The sequence below is a fragment of the Microchirus variegatus genome, assembly GCF_963457635.1.
Source record: "Microchirus variegatus genome assembly, chromosome: 21".
Lineage (NCBI taxonomy): Eukaryota > Metazoa > Chordata > Actinopteri > Pleuronectiformes > Soleidae > Microchirus > Microchirus variegatus.
Genome location: NC_139822.1, coordinates 20387616 through 20404600, shown reverse-complemented (window position 1 = coordinate 20404600; position 16985 = coordinate 20387616). Strand labels below are relative to the sequence as shown.

Here is a 16985-nt window from a genome sequence, read left to right as displayed (position 1 = left end):
GGTTTACTAACATTGTAACAGATAAAGCAGGATGTGTTCACTGAGTGAGCCTCAGTGTCAGCAGCAGGGGGCACTGACACTGAGGAAGGACTTTAGATAAAGAGTTTATACATGAACTGTACGATGATGTCATCACCTGTCACACACACACACACACACTCGTGTGAAGTGTTTTTTCTTTTTTTCAAACACGTTGAAAAACGACGTCTGGTTCAGACCTGCAGGCCCTGAGGACACACACACACACACACACACAGATAATACAGTCTGTGTGTGTGTGAGTGTCTGTCTGTGTGTGTGTGTAGAGACGTGGACACACGTCCTCAACATGTCTGTGTGTGTGTGTTGTGTCAACAGTGATTGGTATGTGGAGAATGTTTAACATGAATCTGCTGCAGCTGACGCTGAATTTTACCTGTGTGTGTGTGTGTGTGTGTGTGTGTGCACTGATCAATAGTGATTACCTCTCAGCTCTTTGTAATTGCAAACTGAGGAATGATTGGCACTGAGCCACGGGCCACTGCCTTTAAGAATGTATACACACACACACACACACGTAGACACACACACATTCAAACACACACAGTCTCAGCCTCAGATTAACTCAGTTAATCTGGTCTGAAACATGGATGTGATGAATTTGAGGTGAAAACTGTTTGAAAATGTGTGTGTGTGGGGGGGGGGGGGCGGAGCCACAGTGTGTGTGTGTGTGTGTGTGTGCCTGCAGCATTGTTGTGTGAAAGTGTTTCCTTGAAGAATCTCTTTGTTCTTGTGTCTCACACTGATCTGTGTTTGTTTGCGTTTACTGACATCACTCTGAAATCCCTCTGAATTCACACTGACATCATTCTGAATTCACTCTGACTGTGAGTGAATTCTCATCCTGTGAATTTCTGTGATCTGCTGTGAAGACGAAGATGGTCTGAGAACTTTTCCTCCATGAAAACATTAGAACTGTGTCCTCTGTGTCCTCTGTGTCCTCTGCTGTGGACGCCTGAGGACACAGTGGACACTCACTGTTAAACACACACACATCAACTGCTGCAGCAGCCTGCCAAAGTGGGACTTTTATTTTGAAAACTGATTTAGTTGACCAATAGAATCGATGACGTTTATTTTTAAAGCTGCATGGCTGTGTTTTAGTGTGGGACAGACAGAAACCAAGCCTTTTATTTTGAAAAACAGATTGCTTTCAGACCTTCAGACTTTTATTTTGAAATCTGCAGGGTTATGCTGCGCTTCCATGTTCAGATGTGGGAACAGAGTGTGTGTATGTGTGTCTGTGTGTCTGTGTCTGTGCGTGTGTCTGTGTCTGTGTGTGTGTGTGCGTGTGGTGTGTGTATGTGTGTCTGTGTGTGCGTGTGGTGTGTGTGTGTGCGTGTGTCTGTGTGTGTGTGTGTGTCAGACATGTTCAGACACCTGTTCAGAGTTTATCTCACAGTTGCAGAATTCCTTGAATGTTCAGGAATGCAGTTTTCCAAACTCAACTTAAATATAATTATAAATAAAATATTCTAATTTAATCAGATTAAGTTTTTCCTTCAGTCTGACAATAATGTTCACTGTGTGTGCGCGTGCACGTGTGTGTGTATGTGTGCGCGCGTGCATGTGTGTGTCCTGATGTAAACGTCTGTCAAAAATGAGGGTGGAGTCAGTTTTGAGGGGAGGAGTCATGTAGTGACGCTGAGGCTCCGCCCCCTCCCCCTCCCCCTCCCTTTCGGTGTCAGCAGCAGTCGCAGCAGCAGTTGTTCAGTAGCAGGACGTGTGTGTGTGTGTGAGAGAGAGTGTGTGTGTGTGTCCTGGTATATGTCTGTATGTGTGTGTGTGTTCGCTCAACGGAGCCTCGCGCACATACACACACACACACAGTCAGAAGCTGTTTTTTTCCGTCTGTGAATCTGAGAATATTTTCTCACAGAATCTCAGTGTGGATTTGTCCTGAAGAAGAACCGGAACCGGAGCGAGAGGAGGATCCGGATCAGCAGGAGCAGCAGGAGCAGGAGCAGCAGCAGGAGCAGGAGCAGGAGCAGGAGCAGGAGCAGGAGGAGCAGGAGCAGGAGCAGCAGGAGGAGTCACGGCTCTCACCGGAGCTCAGTCACGGTCAGTTCATTGTTAACAATGTGGCGTTTCCTGCGCTGTCTGTGTGTCCGTGAACGCAGCACCGTGTGTGTGTGTGTGTGTGTGTGTGTGTTTATTTTGCTGTGAAGGGAAAGTGTTCCCTGGCTACTGTGTGTGTGTGTGTGTGTGTGTGTGTGTGTGTGTGTGTCTCTCTCTGTGTGTGTCTCTGTGTGTGTGGTGTTTCCTCTGAGCTCAGGTTATTTTTAGTCTCTGTTATTAACCGGCTTTCTCAGCCACTTATCTGCTGCCTCCTCTCCTCTCTCCTCATTCCCTTCCTTCTTTCCTTTCCTACACACCCATGTCTCCTCTCTCCTCATTCCCTTCCTTCTTTCCTTTCCTACACACCCATGTCTCCTCTCTCCTTGAACAGGTGTTGTGACCTTTGGTTCATTGTTGTTCTGAATGAGGGTTTTGGGGAAAAACCTGGTCCCAGTCTTTTATTCCAAGGTTGTGGGTTCGATTCCCAGCTCTGATAGTCTACATGCTGATGTGTCCTTGAGCAAAGACACTTAACCTCACGGTGATCCTGATGGTTTTGACTGAGTGAACGAGTGAGTGAGGGAGTGAATGAGTGAGTGAACGAGTGAATGAATGAGTGAGTGAGTGAACGAACGAGTGAGTGAGTGAATGAGTGAACGAGTGAGTGAGCGAGCGAACGAGTGAGTGAATGAGTGAACGAGTGAGTGAGTAAACGAACGAGTGAGTGAGTAAACGAACGAGTGAGTGAATGAGTGAACGAACGAGTGAAGGAGTGAGTGAGTGAACGAACGAGTGAGTGAGTAAACGAACGAGTGAGTGAATGAGTGAACGAACGAGTGAAGGAGTGAGTGAGTGAACGAACGAGTGAGTGAATGAATGAGTGAGTGAACGAGTGAATGAACGAGTGAATGAACGAGTGAGTGAGTGAATGAGTGAGTGAGTGAACGGCCAGTGTGTGACGTATTGTTGTTATTTAGTTTTTTGTTGACATACACTGATATTTACAGTGTTTATGATGATTTTCTCATGTACCAGTAAAGGTACACGCTCCACAGTCTGAGAACCATGTTCTAAAACACAGCAGTGGATGAACTGTGTGTGTGGGTGTGTGTGTGTGTGTTTGTGTGTGTGTGTGTGTGTGTGTGTGTGTGTGTGTAAACATGGTGGCAGTGCACAGTCATTAGTTCTGGAGCATTAACTGCATATGATTGGACACAACATTATCACCCCCCCCCCTTTGTTTTGGCTGGTTAGTTAGTTTTCTGCTTGTGTGTGTGTGTGTGTGTGTGTGTGTGTGTGTGTGTGTGTGTGTGTGTGTGTGTGTGTGTGTGTGTGTGTTGCCATGACGACGAGGACGTCCTCACCACCACATCACCACAGTTTTGTCAACAAACGTTAGCAAACACAGCTCAACATCATCACCACTTTCACATGACGTTTTTCATCCGACCGCGTGATGACGTCATAATGTGACATCATCACATGTGCACTTGCTCGGCCATGTTGTTTAAAGCTGACTCTCAGCCTGTTACGCTGCCCCCTGGTGGTCTATATGAGTACGCCGTCAGCTGTGAGGTAACATTGTTACGATGTTTCTCGTCTTCAAACACAAAGACTTTTGTTATCAGTTAAGTTTAACTGTTAATCTGGATGCTAACGTTAGCCTCGCTACAGACTCTGCTAACGCTAGCAAACCGTGTGTTTGAAGTGTTAGTTGTGTGTCTGTGTGTGTAGTGTTAGTTGTGTGTAGTGTTAGTTGTGCGTGTGTAGTGTGTGTGTAGTGTTAGTTGTGTGTAGTGTTCTGTGTAGTGTTAGTTGTGTGTGTGTGTGTGTGTGTAGTGTTAGTTATGTGTAGTGTTAGTTGTGTGTGTGTGTGTGTAGTGTTAGTTGTGTGTAGTGTTAGTTATGTGTAGTGTTAGTTATGTGTAGTGTTAGTTGTGTGTAGTGTTAGTTGTGTGTAGTGTTAGTTGTGTGTAGTGTTAGTTGTGTGTGTAGTGTTAGTTGTGTGTGTAGTGTTGTGCGTGTGCAGACACGTTGCTCAGTGAAGGAATTTAAACTTCACCTCAGCAGCCACAGAACGTCAAAGCATAACTGTGAAGTAACCATGGAGACGAGGGGGGGGGGGAGGAGGAGGAGGAGGAGGGGGGGGGAGGCAGAGGAGGGGGAGGAGGAGGAGGAGGAGGAGGGGGGGGGTGAGGCAGAGGAGGGGGAGGAGGAGGGGGGGGGAGGAGGAGGGGGGGGAGGAGGGGGAGGAGGAGGAGGAGCTGTTGAGAAAATAAAATAGTCAAATAGTTGAATAGGGTTTGGTTTTAGTTTATGTGTGTGTCTGTGTGTCTGTGTGTGTGTGTGTCTGTGTGAGTGAGTGTGTGTGTTTGTGTGTCTGTGTGAGTGTGTGTGTGTGTGTGTGTGTGTGTGTGTGTGTGTGTGTGTCTGTGTGTGTGTGTGTGTGTGTCTGTGAGTGTGTGTCTGTGTGAGTGAGTGTGTGTGTGTGTGTGTGTGTGTGTGTGTCTGTGAGTGTGTGTCTGTGTGAGTGAGTGTGTGTGTGTGTGTGTGTCTGTGTGTGTCTGTGTGAGTCTGTGTCTGTGTGTGTGTGTGAGGGGGTGTGTGTGTGTGTGTGTGTGTCTTTCAATGCGAACAAACGACAAACACTGAAGCAAAGGAAATGAGATCCAGCAAAAGACACGTTAGATTTAACAGTTACACAACGCCAGGTGTGTGTGTGTGTGTGTGGGTGTGTGTGGGGGGGGGTTACATTCTCAATAGGTGACTTTGTTCCTGGCATCAAGTCAAAGTCACACACACATGCAAGCAGAGGCAAACACACACACACAGAGGATGTGTGTGTGTGTGTGTGTGTGTGTGTGTGTGTGTGTGTGTGTGTGTGTGTGTGTGTGTGTGTGTGTGTGTGTGTGTGTGTGTGTGTGTGTGTGTGTGTGTGTGTGTGTGTGTGTGTGTGTGTGTGTGGTCAGTGCAGCAGACGTGAGCTGAGGTCACATGACCCCAAACAGGTGAATGGACCTGAGATCAGCTGACGTCATCAGGACGAGGACAGGGGGCGGGGTTTAACTTTACTGTGTGTGTGTGTGTGTGTATGTGTGTGTGTAGACAGACAGAGACAGCTGAGGACAGTTTGACACAAAATGACAGCCGGGCAACACAAGACTCCACACACACACAGCTGTCACTCACTGTAGCTCCTCCCCTTTTAGCTGGTGGTCTCAGTTATTTTCAGTTATGATTCCACACACTCTCTCACACCAAAGTCCACAGAGAACATCAGTGATGTTCAGCAGCTGATGATCCTCTGCTGCCTCGTGTGGTCACTGTGTGTCTTTGCTGCCTTGTGTGGTCACTGTGTGTCTCTGCTGCCTCGTGTGGTCTGAAGATAAAGACGGTGTTTGTGGAGATAAGAAACAGTGTTCCGGTCGCCGCAGGGCGTCAGTGTGTGGAAAACAAACGCTCCTCGCTGTGTTTGTTGAAGAAGAGGCCACGCCTCCTGTGTGTCGGAAACCACGGGGTCAGAGGTCACTGTCAGAACAACATGGCCGCCACACCTTAAAATGATGTTCATCACAAGTTCACGGTCATTGGTGTGAGAGAGTGAGTGGTTCACAAACTTCAATGTAACAGGGAGATAAAGACGTGATCATGTGACGTAGACCCATCGTAGACTTATCGTAGTCTTATCACAGACTCATGGTCTTCTGTGAAGAACCTGACTCAGATCTAGAACCTGAACTTGAACTCGACCTCGTGACTCACATTCCTGATCCACATGAGTCCACATGAGTCCACATGAGTCCACATGTGGTCCATGTGGCGTGGGCTTCCTGTCGGATCATATTTACTCGTGAGCTCCACCTCTGAGCTGGAGGTGACACTGATGTTTTTTTTCCCAGAAGCCTTTGTGTTTGCGGAGTGGAGGTCACATGACTTCCTCTCTGCTGGAGCTCTGCTTGTTTTTCTCTTTTCCTTCTTCACCTTCATAACATCTGTCTTTGTTGTTGTCCTGCAGCGCCCCCTGCTGTCGCCTCGCCTTTCTGTCCGTTATTGACCGTCAGAGGACGAGTGAGAGAAAGATTCTACAGCTGATGCTGAGGCTCCACCTCCTTCACACACACAATCATTTAAAACGACCGTATCATGATTGTTGTTGTACCGATTTACTCTGCGCTCACATGCTAACGCCGCTCGCTCACATGCTAACGCCGCTCGCTCACATGCTAACGCCATTCGCTCACATGCTAACGCCGCTCGCTCACATGCTAACGCCGCTCGCTCACGGAAAGACAACGGAACGTGAGATAAACTGAGCCCAAACTGAGATGTCAAGTTTAAGATAAACTGAGCCCAAACTATTGATTTCAAGTTTAAGAGAATACAGACGTGGAGACCCTGAAATGGTGGTGTCAGCAGAGGGCAGAGGTCAGAGGTCACTTTATCTGTGACTCTGGTGTTGAAATAGAAAAAAACGTATGATTTATGTTGATGTTTTTGGACGACACAGGCTCCTCCCACATCCTCCTGAAAAAAGAAAGTGTGTGTGTGTGTGTGTGTGTGTGTGTGTGTGTGTGTGTGTGTGTGTGTGTGAGACTATTTTAGAACGAGGACGACCTTTAAAGTGCGTCTGCTGATGTTTGGCCTTTGACCTGATGCCTCTCTCTGATTGGTCACCACAGGGGAAATTCCTCTGCTCTAATTGGCCGCTGAGTGGCCACGCTGCGTCCTGATTGGCTGCTGAGGGAAATTCCACAGGAGGAATTTCCTGCTCTTTGATAGATGTGTTTGATTATTCATCGTCACATGATCACGACTTTCTTTGGCCTTCATCACGTGTCTTGTTGACAGGTGTCTTGTGTGAGGAGGCGTGTCTTGTTGACAGGTGTTTTGTGTGAAGAGGTGTGTCTTGTGTGAGGAGGCGTGTCTTGTGTGAGGAGGCGTGTCTTGTTCACAGGTGTCTTGTGTGAGGCGGCGTGTCTTGTGTGAGGAGGCGTGTCTTGTTGACAGGTGTTTTTGGTGAAGAGGTGTGTCTTGTGTGAGGAGGCGTGACTTGTGTGAGGAGGCGTGTCTTGTGTGAGGAGGCGTGTCTTGTTCACAGGTGTCTTGTGGGAGGAGGCGTGTCTTGTGTGAGGAGGCGTGTCTTGTTCACAGGTGTCTTGTGTGAGGAGGCGTGTCTTGTTGACAGGTGTTTTGTGTGAATAGGCGTGTCTTGTGTGAGGAGGCGTGACTTGTGTGAGGAGGTGTGTCTTGTGTGAGGAGGCGTGTCTTGTTGACAGGTGTTTTGTGTGAATAGGCGTGTCTTGTGTGAGGAGGCGTGACTTGTGTGAGGAGGCGTGTCTTGTTGACAGGTGTTTTGTGTGAATAGGCGTGTCTTGTGTGAGGAGGCGTGACTTGTGTGAGGAGGCGTGTCTTGTTGACAGGTGTTTTGTGTGAATAGGCGTGTCTTGTGTGAGGAGGCGTGACTTGTGTGAGGAGGTGTGTCTTGTTGACAGGTGGTGCCGTGTTTCTAACTATAGGGTTGAGGGGGAAGTTTTCACATTGTGCCCTGACACTGAAAACAAGCGCTCCTCCCTCACATTCCTGCTCTCCTTTTAGCCTCCCCCTCCTCCTCCTCCTCCTCCTCCTCCTCCTCCTGAGAGGAAGTGTGGTGGTGAAGCGTCAGAGTGTCGGGTGAACGTTGTATTTCTGTCTGAAGTTTATTCTGATCTCAGAGCAGCTGCTGTCTGAGGAGTCTAAAATAAGACGTGACCAAGATCTGTGGAATTTGTACGTTTACGTCACGTTTACGTTTACGTCACGTTTAAGTCACTTTAACGTCACGTTTGTCACGTTTACGTCACATTTGTCACGTTTACGTCGCGTTTACGTCACGTTTGTCACGTTTGTCACGTTTACGTCGCGTTTACGTCGCGTTTACGTCACGTTTACGTCACGTTTACGTCACGTTTGTCACGTTTACGTCACGTTAACGTCACGTTTACGTCACGTTTACGTCACGTTTGTCACGTTTACGTCGCGTTTGTCACGTTTGCGTCACGTTTGTCACGTTTACGTCACGTCTTCATTCAAATCAGTTCATCAACCGTCATCAAAGTCTCGCGTTCCTGATTCACATACATGTTAACATACATATACACACATGTATATACGTGTATATATATACACACGTGTGTGTGTGTATTAAATGAGTGTTTGTGTGTGTGTGTGTGTATTAAATGAGTGTGACGCTCGTGATTAAACGTTAATGTTTGAACTAAAGTGAAACGACGACGACAACAAAGACACTTTTTACTTTTACTTCCTGGACGAACAAGAGAGCGGGGGTCTCCCCCCCATCCCCCCCCCCCCCTCAGGGGGGAAATCATTTGTTGTGACACACACTAACACAGGAGGAGGTCCTCTGCTCTGTGAGAGACACACACACACACACACACACACACACACACACTGAGACACACACACACACACTGAGACACACACACACAATAGACTCAGCCTCCATTCATCAGTGGTTCCAGTAAAAGCTTTGTTAGCTTTGTTAGCTTTGTTAAGCTAATCCACAGTCTCACCGTAGATCACCTCCATCTGTCCGTCCACACGTCCTCTTCTCATTATGCTCAGTATATCGCAGTATCGTGGTAATCGTGACTTAAATATCGTGATAATATTGTAACTTAATTATCGTGATGATATCGTGATGATATCGTAACTTTATTATCGTGATGATATCGTGATGATATCGCGGGGTCTCTGGTGATTTCAGCTGATTTATGATGCAGATTTTTTTGGGCCAGTATTATCACAGATTATTTTTTCTGTATCTGATAAAATCATCAAACTTATAATAACATATGAACGTTGTGTTTCTCTGATGTGTCGTTCAGTAGAATAATATCATGTTTCCTCTGATGTTTCTCCACAGATCAGTGAGTGTGTGAGTGTGATGGACCTCCTGACCCTGTGAGGGGGGGGGGAGGAGAAGAGGACAAAGAGATTCCTGCTCGGCGCCAGGCGAGGACAAGAGTGGGCGGAGCCAGAGAGGGCGGAGCCAGAGAGGGCGGGAGGGAGGTTTGAAAAGAAGGATTTACTGGATCTGTCGGGGGTGAGCTCCTCCCCCTGACCCCCCCCCCCCTTCCTCCCACTTGGACGTTAACAAAAGTGAAGAATGTGTGGTGAAGTGAGAGTGGGCCCCCTGCTGGTCAGACTGCTCCTCTCTCTGGTCACCATGGCGACCTGGCTGCAGCCGCCCGTCCACGCCCAGGTGGAGGTGGACGCCGTGTTGGTGGAGGCGGGAGCTCGCGGCGAGCTGGAGGCGTCCATGTCCTCCTCCCTCCTGCAGGAGTTCAGGGCCATGGAGGGCGGAGCTCAGCAGAACGGTGCCCCGCCCACTGCCTTCCCAGACTCCTCAGCGGTGGTGGGTCAAGTCTTCCAGATGAAGGTGCCAAACAAGATGGAGGACGTTTACGTGGGCGACGTCGTCAAGGTGAGTTTGTCTGAGTACAGAGCTGTGTTAGCTGCTATAGCTCAGTGTTAGCTGCTATAGCTCAGTGTTAGCTGCTATAGCTCAGTGTTAGCCGTTATAGCTCAGTGTTAGCCGCTATACCTCAGTGTTAGCCGCTATAGCTCAGTGTTAGCCGTTATAGCTCAGTGTTAGCCGCTATACCTCAGTGTTAGCCGTTATAGCTCAGTGTTAGCCGCTATAGCTCAGTGTTAGCCGTTATAGCTCAGTGTTAGCCGCTATACCTCAGTGTTAGCCGTTATAGCTCAGTGTTAGCCATTATACCTCAGTGTTAGCCGCTATAGCTCAGTGTTAGCTGGTATAAGATTAAGATTAAGAATAGCTCACACACACACACACACACACTCACACAGACACACACAGACACTCACACACACACACACAGACACACACACACACTCACTCACACACACACACACACACACTCTCACACACACACACACACTCACACACACAGACACACTCACACACACACACACACACACACACTCTCACACACACACAGACACACACACACACTCACTCACACACACACACACACACACACACTCTCACACACAGACACACACACTCTCACACACACACCCCCTCACACAGACACACACACTCTCACACACTCACACACACACCCCCTCACACAGACACACTCTCTCTCACACACACACATCAGAACATATGAGTCACCCTCTCCGTGATGCGTTCACTGACCATGTTCATGTTGCTCTATAATTAAACCTCAGACTCCTTTTGATCCACTTTCTGAGCTGAGGTTTAGGACACGCCCCCAACCCCCCCCCCCCCCAGAGCTGAGGTTTAGGACATGCCCCCCCCCCCCCAGAGTTGAGGTTTAGGACACGCCCCCAACCCCCCCCCCCCCTCAGAGCTGATGGTGTCAACCTGAGTCCCTTTGACCTTTGACCTTTGACACAAACTGTCTGTGAGGAGGAAACTGAACTAAAAAAAGACTTTCTGTGGTTTGACTTTATATTCATGTGTGTGTGTGTGTGTGTCTGTGTGAGAGTGTGTGTGTGTCTGTGTGAGAGTGTGTGTCTGTGTGTGTGAGAGAGTGTGAGTGTGTGTGTGTGTGTGTGTCCTCCTGTTGTTGTGTGTCCTCCTGTTGTTATGTGTGTCCTCCTGTGTGTGTCCTCCTGTTGTTATGTGTGTCCTCCTGTGTGTGTCCTCCTGTTGTTATGTGTGTCCTCCTGTTGTTATGTGTGTCCTCCTGTTGTTATGTGTGTCCTCCTGTGTGTGTCCTCCTGTTGTTATGTGTGTCCTCCTGTGTGTGTCCTCCTGTTGTTATGTGTGTCCTCCTGTGTGTGTCCTCCTGTTGTTATGTGTGTCCTCCTGTGTGTGTCTTCCTGTTGTTATGTGTGTCCTCCTGTGTGTGTCCTCCTGTTGTTATGTGTGTCCTCCTGTGTGTGTCCTCCTGTTGTTATGTGTGTCCTCCTGTGTGTGTCCTCCTGTTGTTATGTGTGTCCTCCTGTGTGTGTCCTCCTGTTGTTATGTGTGTCCTCCTGTGTGTGTCCTCCTGTTGTTATGTGTGTCCTCCTGTGTGTGTCCTCCTGTTGTTATGTGTGTCCTCCTGTGTGTGTCCTCCTGTGTGTGTCCTCCTGTTGCCTAGTAACCACAGTGTGTGTGTGTGTGTGTGTGTGTGTGTGTGTGTGTGTGTGTGTGTGTGTGTGTGTGTGTGTGTGTGTGTGTGTGTGTGTGTGTGATGGTCAGAGCAGCAGCACGTTTATATTTAGAAGCTGGAGTTTGTTCATCAGGTTTAAAGGTCAGAGGTCAAAGGTCAGAGGAGATTAAAGGGAAAGTTCAGAGTGAAACACTGAGCTGTGAGCGCCCCCTGCTGTTTAATCTACAGTTTAACATCTTTAACAACAGGAGACAGTGTGTGTGTGTGTGTGTGTGTGTGTGTGTGTGTGTGTGTGTGAATATTAAACAGTTAAATTGGCTGTCACATAGATTTCCGCTCATAAACATCCGTCCATCTCTTCCTCTTCTCACATTTTCCACTGGAAACAATTCACTGCTCTTCCTCCTCCTCTTCCTCTTCCTCCTCCTCTTCCTCTTCCTCCTCCTCTTCCTCCTCCTCCTCCTCCTCCTCCTCCTCCTCCTCTTCTTCTTCCTCTTCCTAATATCACTCTCTCTTCTTGCTTGACCTGCCTCTTTCATTCGCTCCATCGCTGCTCAACATCTTAGTGTGTCTGTGTGTGTCTGTGTGTGTGTGTGTGTGTGTGTGTGTGTGTGTGTGTGTGTGTGTGTGTGTGTGTGTGTGTGTGTGTGTGTGTGTGTGTGTGTGTGTGACATAAATAGAACATGTTGTGTGTCATTGTTTCAGTAAATCACAGACAAACATTCGATGAAGTTACAGCCACTGACCTCATGGAGACCAGAACCTGGTCCTAATGAGGCAGAACCTCCTCTGAGGAGCTGGTTAAGATTAGGACTAAGATTTGAACTGTGGTTAAGTTAAAGGTTAAGGTTAAGGTTAAGTTTAGTCGTTAAAGTATCTGTGTTTTCTTGCAGATGACTGAGTCGGGTCAGGACTCGTTGCCGGTCTGGCTGAACTGGAACTCCAGCAGCCGAGTCCTTCAGGGTCTCCCTCTGGACCAGGACAAAGGCGTCCATTACATCTCCGTGTCCATCTCCAACACCAAGTCAACATCCTCTGAGGTCTTTTCCATCGAGGTCCACCCTGAGGATCACTCGGACTCTGACGCCGCTCAGACCGGGTCCAACCAGACCCCGACCGAAGACCACGTCCAGCCGTTCACGTGTGGCCGCGAGGAGCCGGTCACCGTCCTGACGGTGATTCTGGACGCTGATTTAACCAAGATGAAGCCAGAGCAGAGGGTGGAGCTCCTGGAGAACATGAAGGTTTTCTCAGAGGTGGAGCTGCAGCACATGAAGATCCTCCCTGTGGTCAACAATCGGCTGTTCGACATGTCTGCGTTCATGGCCGGGCCAGGAAACGCTAAGAAGGTGAAGTTCATGTTATTATGAATCCTTTAATCCAGGGGTTCTCAAAGTGTTGATACCTGAGGGCCAATTTAGGAACCCAACATTGGACTGAGGGCCGCCAAAGGGAAAAAAAAAAAAAGCTAACATTCCTGGAACATTCTGGAAATCAGAGTTTGTTAGCTGGGTAACCTATAGCGCCATGTAGCGATGCACAGATTATGCTAAAATTCTGCCTCACCCAGTAGCTGTTGAAATTCAAGCTAGGGACTAAAAGTCTGGAGAAGCTAGCAACAGCAGCTTTGACACTGTGTCATTCTCCTGGCTAAAAGGCTAACTCGCTAACTTCTAGCTATCATCTCTGCCTTACTAGCTTGTTGTGAAGAATGTTTTTTAAGCATTAATATAATAACGCTTTATAATTTATTGTGTAATTACCCAGTATTTTGGTCATTGTTCTTACCTTCTAATTACAGGTTAATACCAAGTAACACATTTCTGTTAGCATATATTTACTGGGTAAATAGCTAGTAATTGGGGGCTGTAGCTACCTGCTTATTACCAGCTTATAACACAATAATACACTAAAATTCACCATATAGAAACCAGGTAAATACACAGAATTTTTCTGGGTAATTTGTCTGTATCCAGTAATGTCCAATCAACATTTAACAAGCTTAGTCGCTCCTGGATTAAAACTATCAACTGTAATTCATTGCGGGGCCGCCAGAAATGTTTCTGTGGGCCGCCATTGGCCCCCGGGCTGCTCTTTGAGAACCAATGCTTTAATAATCTCTGCAGGTGGTGGAGAACGGAGCTCTGCTGTCGTGGAAGCTCGGCTGCTCGTTGGACCAAACCACCGTCCCCAATATCAACAACGTCCAGATTCCGGCGAAGGAGGGCGCGATGTCGGCTAAGCTAGGCTACCCGGTGGTGGGATGGCACATTGCCAACAAGAAGCCTCATGTCCCAAAGAGAGTTCGGCGTCAGTTGAACAACACTCCTACGCCCGTTCTGGCCGTGGTTCCCCCGACGACTGTCGTGGAACCTCCGGTGAGGATTATACCAACTCTGTCCTCCCCTTCTATCGCTGCACCGACTGAAAGCTCGGCTCCGCCGGTCCGAGGCCCGGTTCCTCTTCCAGGAAAGCCGACAATCAGAGTCCGTGACTCCATTGCCCACACTCCCACGCTGGGACCTCCTCAACCGACACGGGTGATGGAGACCACCAGCACCGTCCCCATCCAGGCCACCGTGACCAGGCCTATTTATGTGGAAGCCACAGCCACGCCGGCCACGCCCACCCGACGACCCACCAAGAAACCCAAGAGGCCTAAGACCACGCCTCTGCCCAGAGAACCAAAGACCTCGACAGCAAAACCGGCCGCACGTACCACGCCGTCACCGGCCGCCGTCCCAGATCCTTACAATCACAAACCAATACTGAGTAACCCTCTGGACCAGGTGGACGCGCTGGTCGGCACGTATTTCGAGGTGAAGATTCCGTCTGATACGTTCTTTGACAAAGAAGACGGATTAACGGAAAAGCTCCGTCTCACCTTGAGACAGAACCACAATGAAGTGGTGGGAGAAGGTTCTTGGATTCAGTTCAACAGCACCAGCCAACTTCTCTACGGTCTGCCCGACGCGCAGCACGTGGGAAAACATGAATATTACATGTACGCCATGGACAAAGGTGGCCTCAACGCCATCGATGCTTTCGAGGTGCGAGTGAACCGCTGGCCCGTCAACGACAAGACGCCCGTGATTTTCACGGCGCGTTTGGAAGGCGATCCGCGGTCGGTCACTCACGACATCCACAAGAAAATCCTTCTGGTCAAAAAGTTGTCGTACGCCCTGGGGGATCGCAACAGCAGCACGGTCAGTCTGCGCAACATCAGCAAAGGCTCCGTCGTGGTGGAGTGGACCAACACCAGCCTCCCGCAGCATCCGTGTCCCAGGGAACAGCTCGCCGTCATGAGCCGAACCCTCGCTGACGCCGACGGTCGGCCCTCGCAGACGTTGAGGTACGCGATGGAGCCTGAATTCAGGCCGCTGGACGTCAAGGTCAAAGGAAGGGCGAGCTGCAGGATGTACTCCTTCGTCCCTCCAGGAGAGATCGATATTCCAGATCCTCCCGCCGTCACACCGGGTCTGGGAACGAGCCGGCACAGCACCGACGACGTCTATCTCCACACCGTCATTCCTGCTGTGGTGGTCGCGGCCATCTTGCTGATAGCAGGTATCATTGCGATGATCTGCTACAGGAAGAAGAGAAAGGGAAAGCTGACCATCGAAGACCAGGCCACCTTCATCAAGAAGGGCGTTCCCATCATCTTTGCAGACGAACTGGACGACTCCAAACCTCCCCCGTCTTCCAGTATGCCCCTGATTCTGCAGGAAGAGAAGCCCCCACTTCCACCCCCTGAGTATCCCAACATGGCCACGCCGGAGACCACGCCCCTAAACCAGGAAATGCTCGGGGAGTACACGGCTCTGCGGGACGAGGATCCCAACGCCCCCCCGTACCAGCCTCCGCCTCCTTTCACGGCTCCCATGGAGGGTAAGGGTTCTCGCCCCAAGAACATGACCCCGTACAGATCTCCACCGCCCTACGTTCCACCCTAAGACTAAGACTTCAACGCAGGGAGGAGGGTGAGGACGTGTGGACATTTACAGGAAGAGATGTCAAAGAGGTGCTAAAGTACAACTACAAGGGGTTTTGGTTTGGGAGGGGGAGTGACCAGTGGGGGGGGTGGGTGTGGGGGGGTGGGGTTTCAGTGGACGTTTGGGACGATCAGTCCAAACAGTTGGGTTAGGGACGACCCAGCTGCTACAGTGGCCTAAGACAAAAACATGTCCTCGTTAGCGCTAGCTCTCGAGTCGACCGCTCGGTCAGAAACGATAGCGGGGCTAGCGATAGCGGGGCTAGCGATAGCGCTCGTTTCCCAGCAGCATTGCATTATTCACCTCCTGGCTTTAATTTCAGTGGTTTTGCCTCAGAACTCTTTTGTCTTGCTTTGAATAAAAGGAGAAGACGACGTCCACCAGACGAAGAAACTCCAGGTGTGAACGAGTGGGCGTGGTTATTCAAATTCAGTACAGTTTGCCTTTTAACACTAGCTGTTTGTTTATATCTTTATTCACAATTGTCTCGTAAAAGATGAGAATAATAAAAAAAAAACAGATTTAGAGAAGAAGAATATTTTAGTTTTTTAAAGTCAGAACAAACTAAAGTAAGTTTGTGTGAGATTTTTTATTCGCTTTTGCTTCACTGATTTCACAGGATTTCAAAATAAAAGCCTGGGCTTTGATATGTATGTATGGACGTAAAAGAGTCAAAACGGCAGCTTTTTATGAGCGAGACAAAATAAAAGCTCAGAGGTTTGACGTAGAGCGAGAAAACTACACAACGTTCGCACAATTACACAACTTTTTGCCAAATCTCAAGTGTTTGTTTTCAGTGAAGTGTGTGTTTGTGTTTTCTGCTGCTTTACGAAGAGGCCACGAAAACACGGACGTGGATTTTTACCCTTTGGAATGAATTTGTCAGATCATGAATCTCAAGTTCTGTCGATATTTTCAAACAACGCTTTTCACAAAGCAATCGACAGAGTCTACGTATCTGATGTTTAACCTTAGACGGCCACTCCGCGTCTCAGGAGCCAATCAGCAGGCGGCTTCCTAAGCCCCGCCCACGGTCAGAATCACAAACAAAAACGACTTGTTTGAAAATATCGACAGAGATTTTAGAGTTTGAGCCCAAAGACGTCACAGTTGAACTTCATTAGCATAAAGAGGAAGTCGAGGACGTTATTCTTATTTTTCTACGTCGTGACGTTTTTTCTTCTCTCAGGACGAGATTTTAGAGGCGGAGTTAAAGATCAATGACGACATTTCTAATAATTCCCAAACATAATCTTCTCATTTACGTTATTTTTTAACAAAGTTTTTGATACAACCTCCGATTATTTGATGATTAAACATCAGTGGATTAATGATTAGTCTGTGATTTATAAAACCTTAGTGTAGAAGTTTAGTGATGATTCATTTATGTTCACTTTTATTTTTGGGTCTCATATATTTGAAGTGTTTTGCAGATCATTTTTGACATAATCACAGTTTTATTTTCATGTTTGCTGATGAGTTTCTACTGAAAAACTTTGCAATAACAATGACGTGGAACCACTGGTGTCATGTTGTCGGTTCTCTGCAGGACGCCAAGGCTTTTTGCTTCTCCAGTGTCAGAATTGTCATAATAAAACCAACTGGTACGATAAAAATAAAGAAAAAATCTACTTTTACTGCTCTGATTTTGTCTTTTCTGATTCTAAATCCCTGAACTTTGACGAATCCACGGATAAAAAGAATTCACCTGATCATGATCAGATCCATCAGACGATCAGTGATC

General features: G+C 48.2%; 1 protein-coding gene across 1 annotated transcript; it reads left to right on the top strand.

The window, feature by feature from the left end:
• The first annotated feature begins 1735 nt into the window (after positions 1 to 1735).
• Positions 1736 to 15300, top strand: dag1 (dystroglycan 1). The gene is made up of 4 exons (XM_083907419.1): positions 1736 to 2100; positions 9020 to 9580; positions 12143 to 12598; positions 13376 to 15300. The coding sequence occupies exons 2-4, from the start codon at positions 9263 to 9265 to the stop codon at positions 15200 to 15202; spliced, it is 2601 nt and encodes an 866-aa protein (XP_083763545.1). The 5' UTR covers positions 1736 to 2100; positions 9020 to 9262; the 3' UTR covers positions 15203 to 15300.
• Positions 15301 to 16985: the final 1685 nt, after the last annotated feature.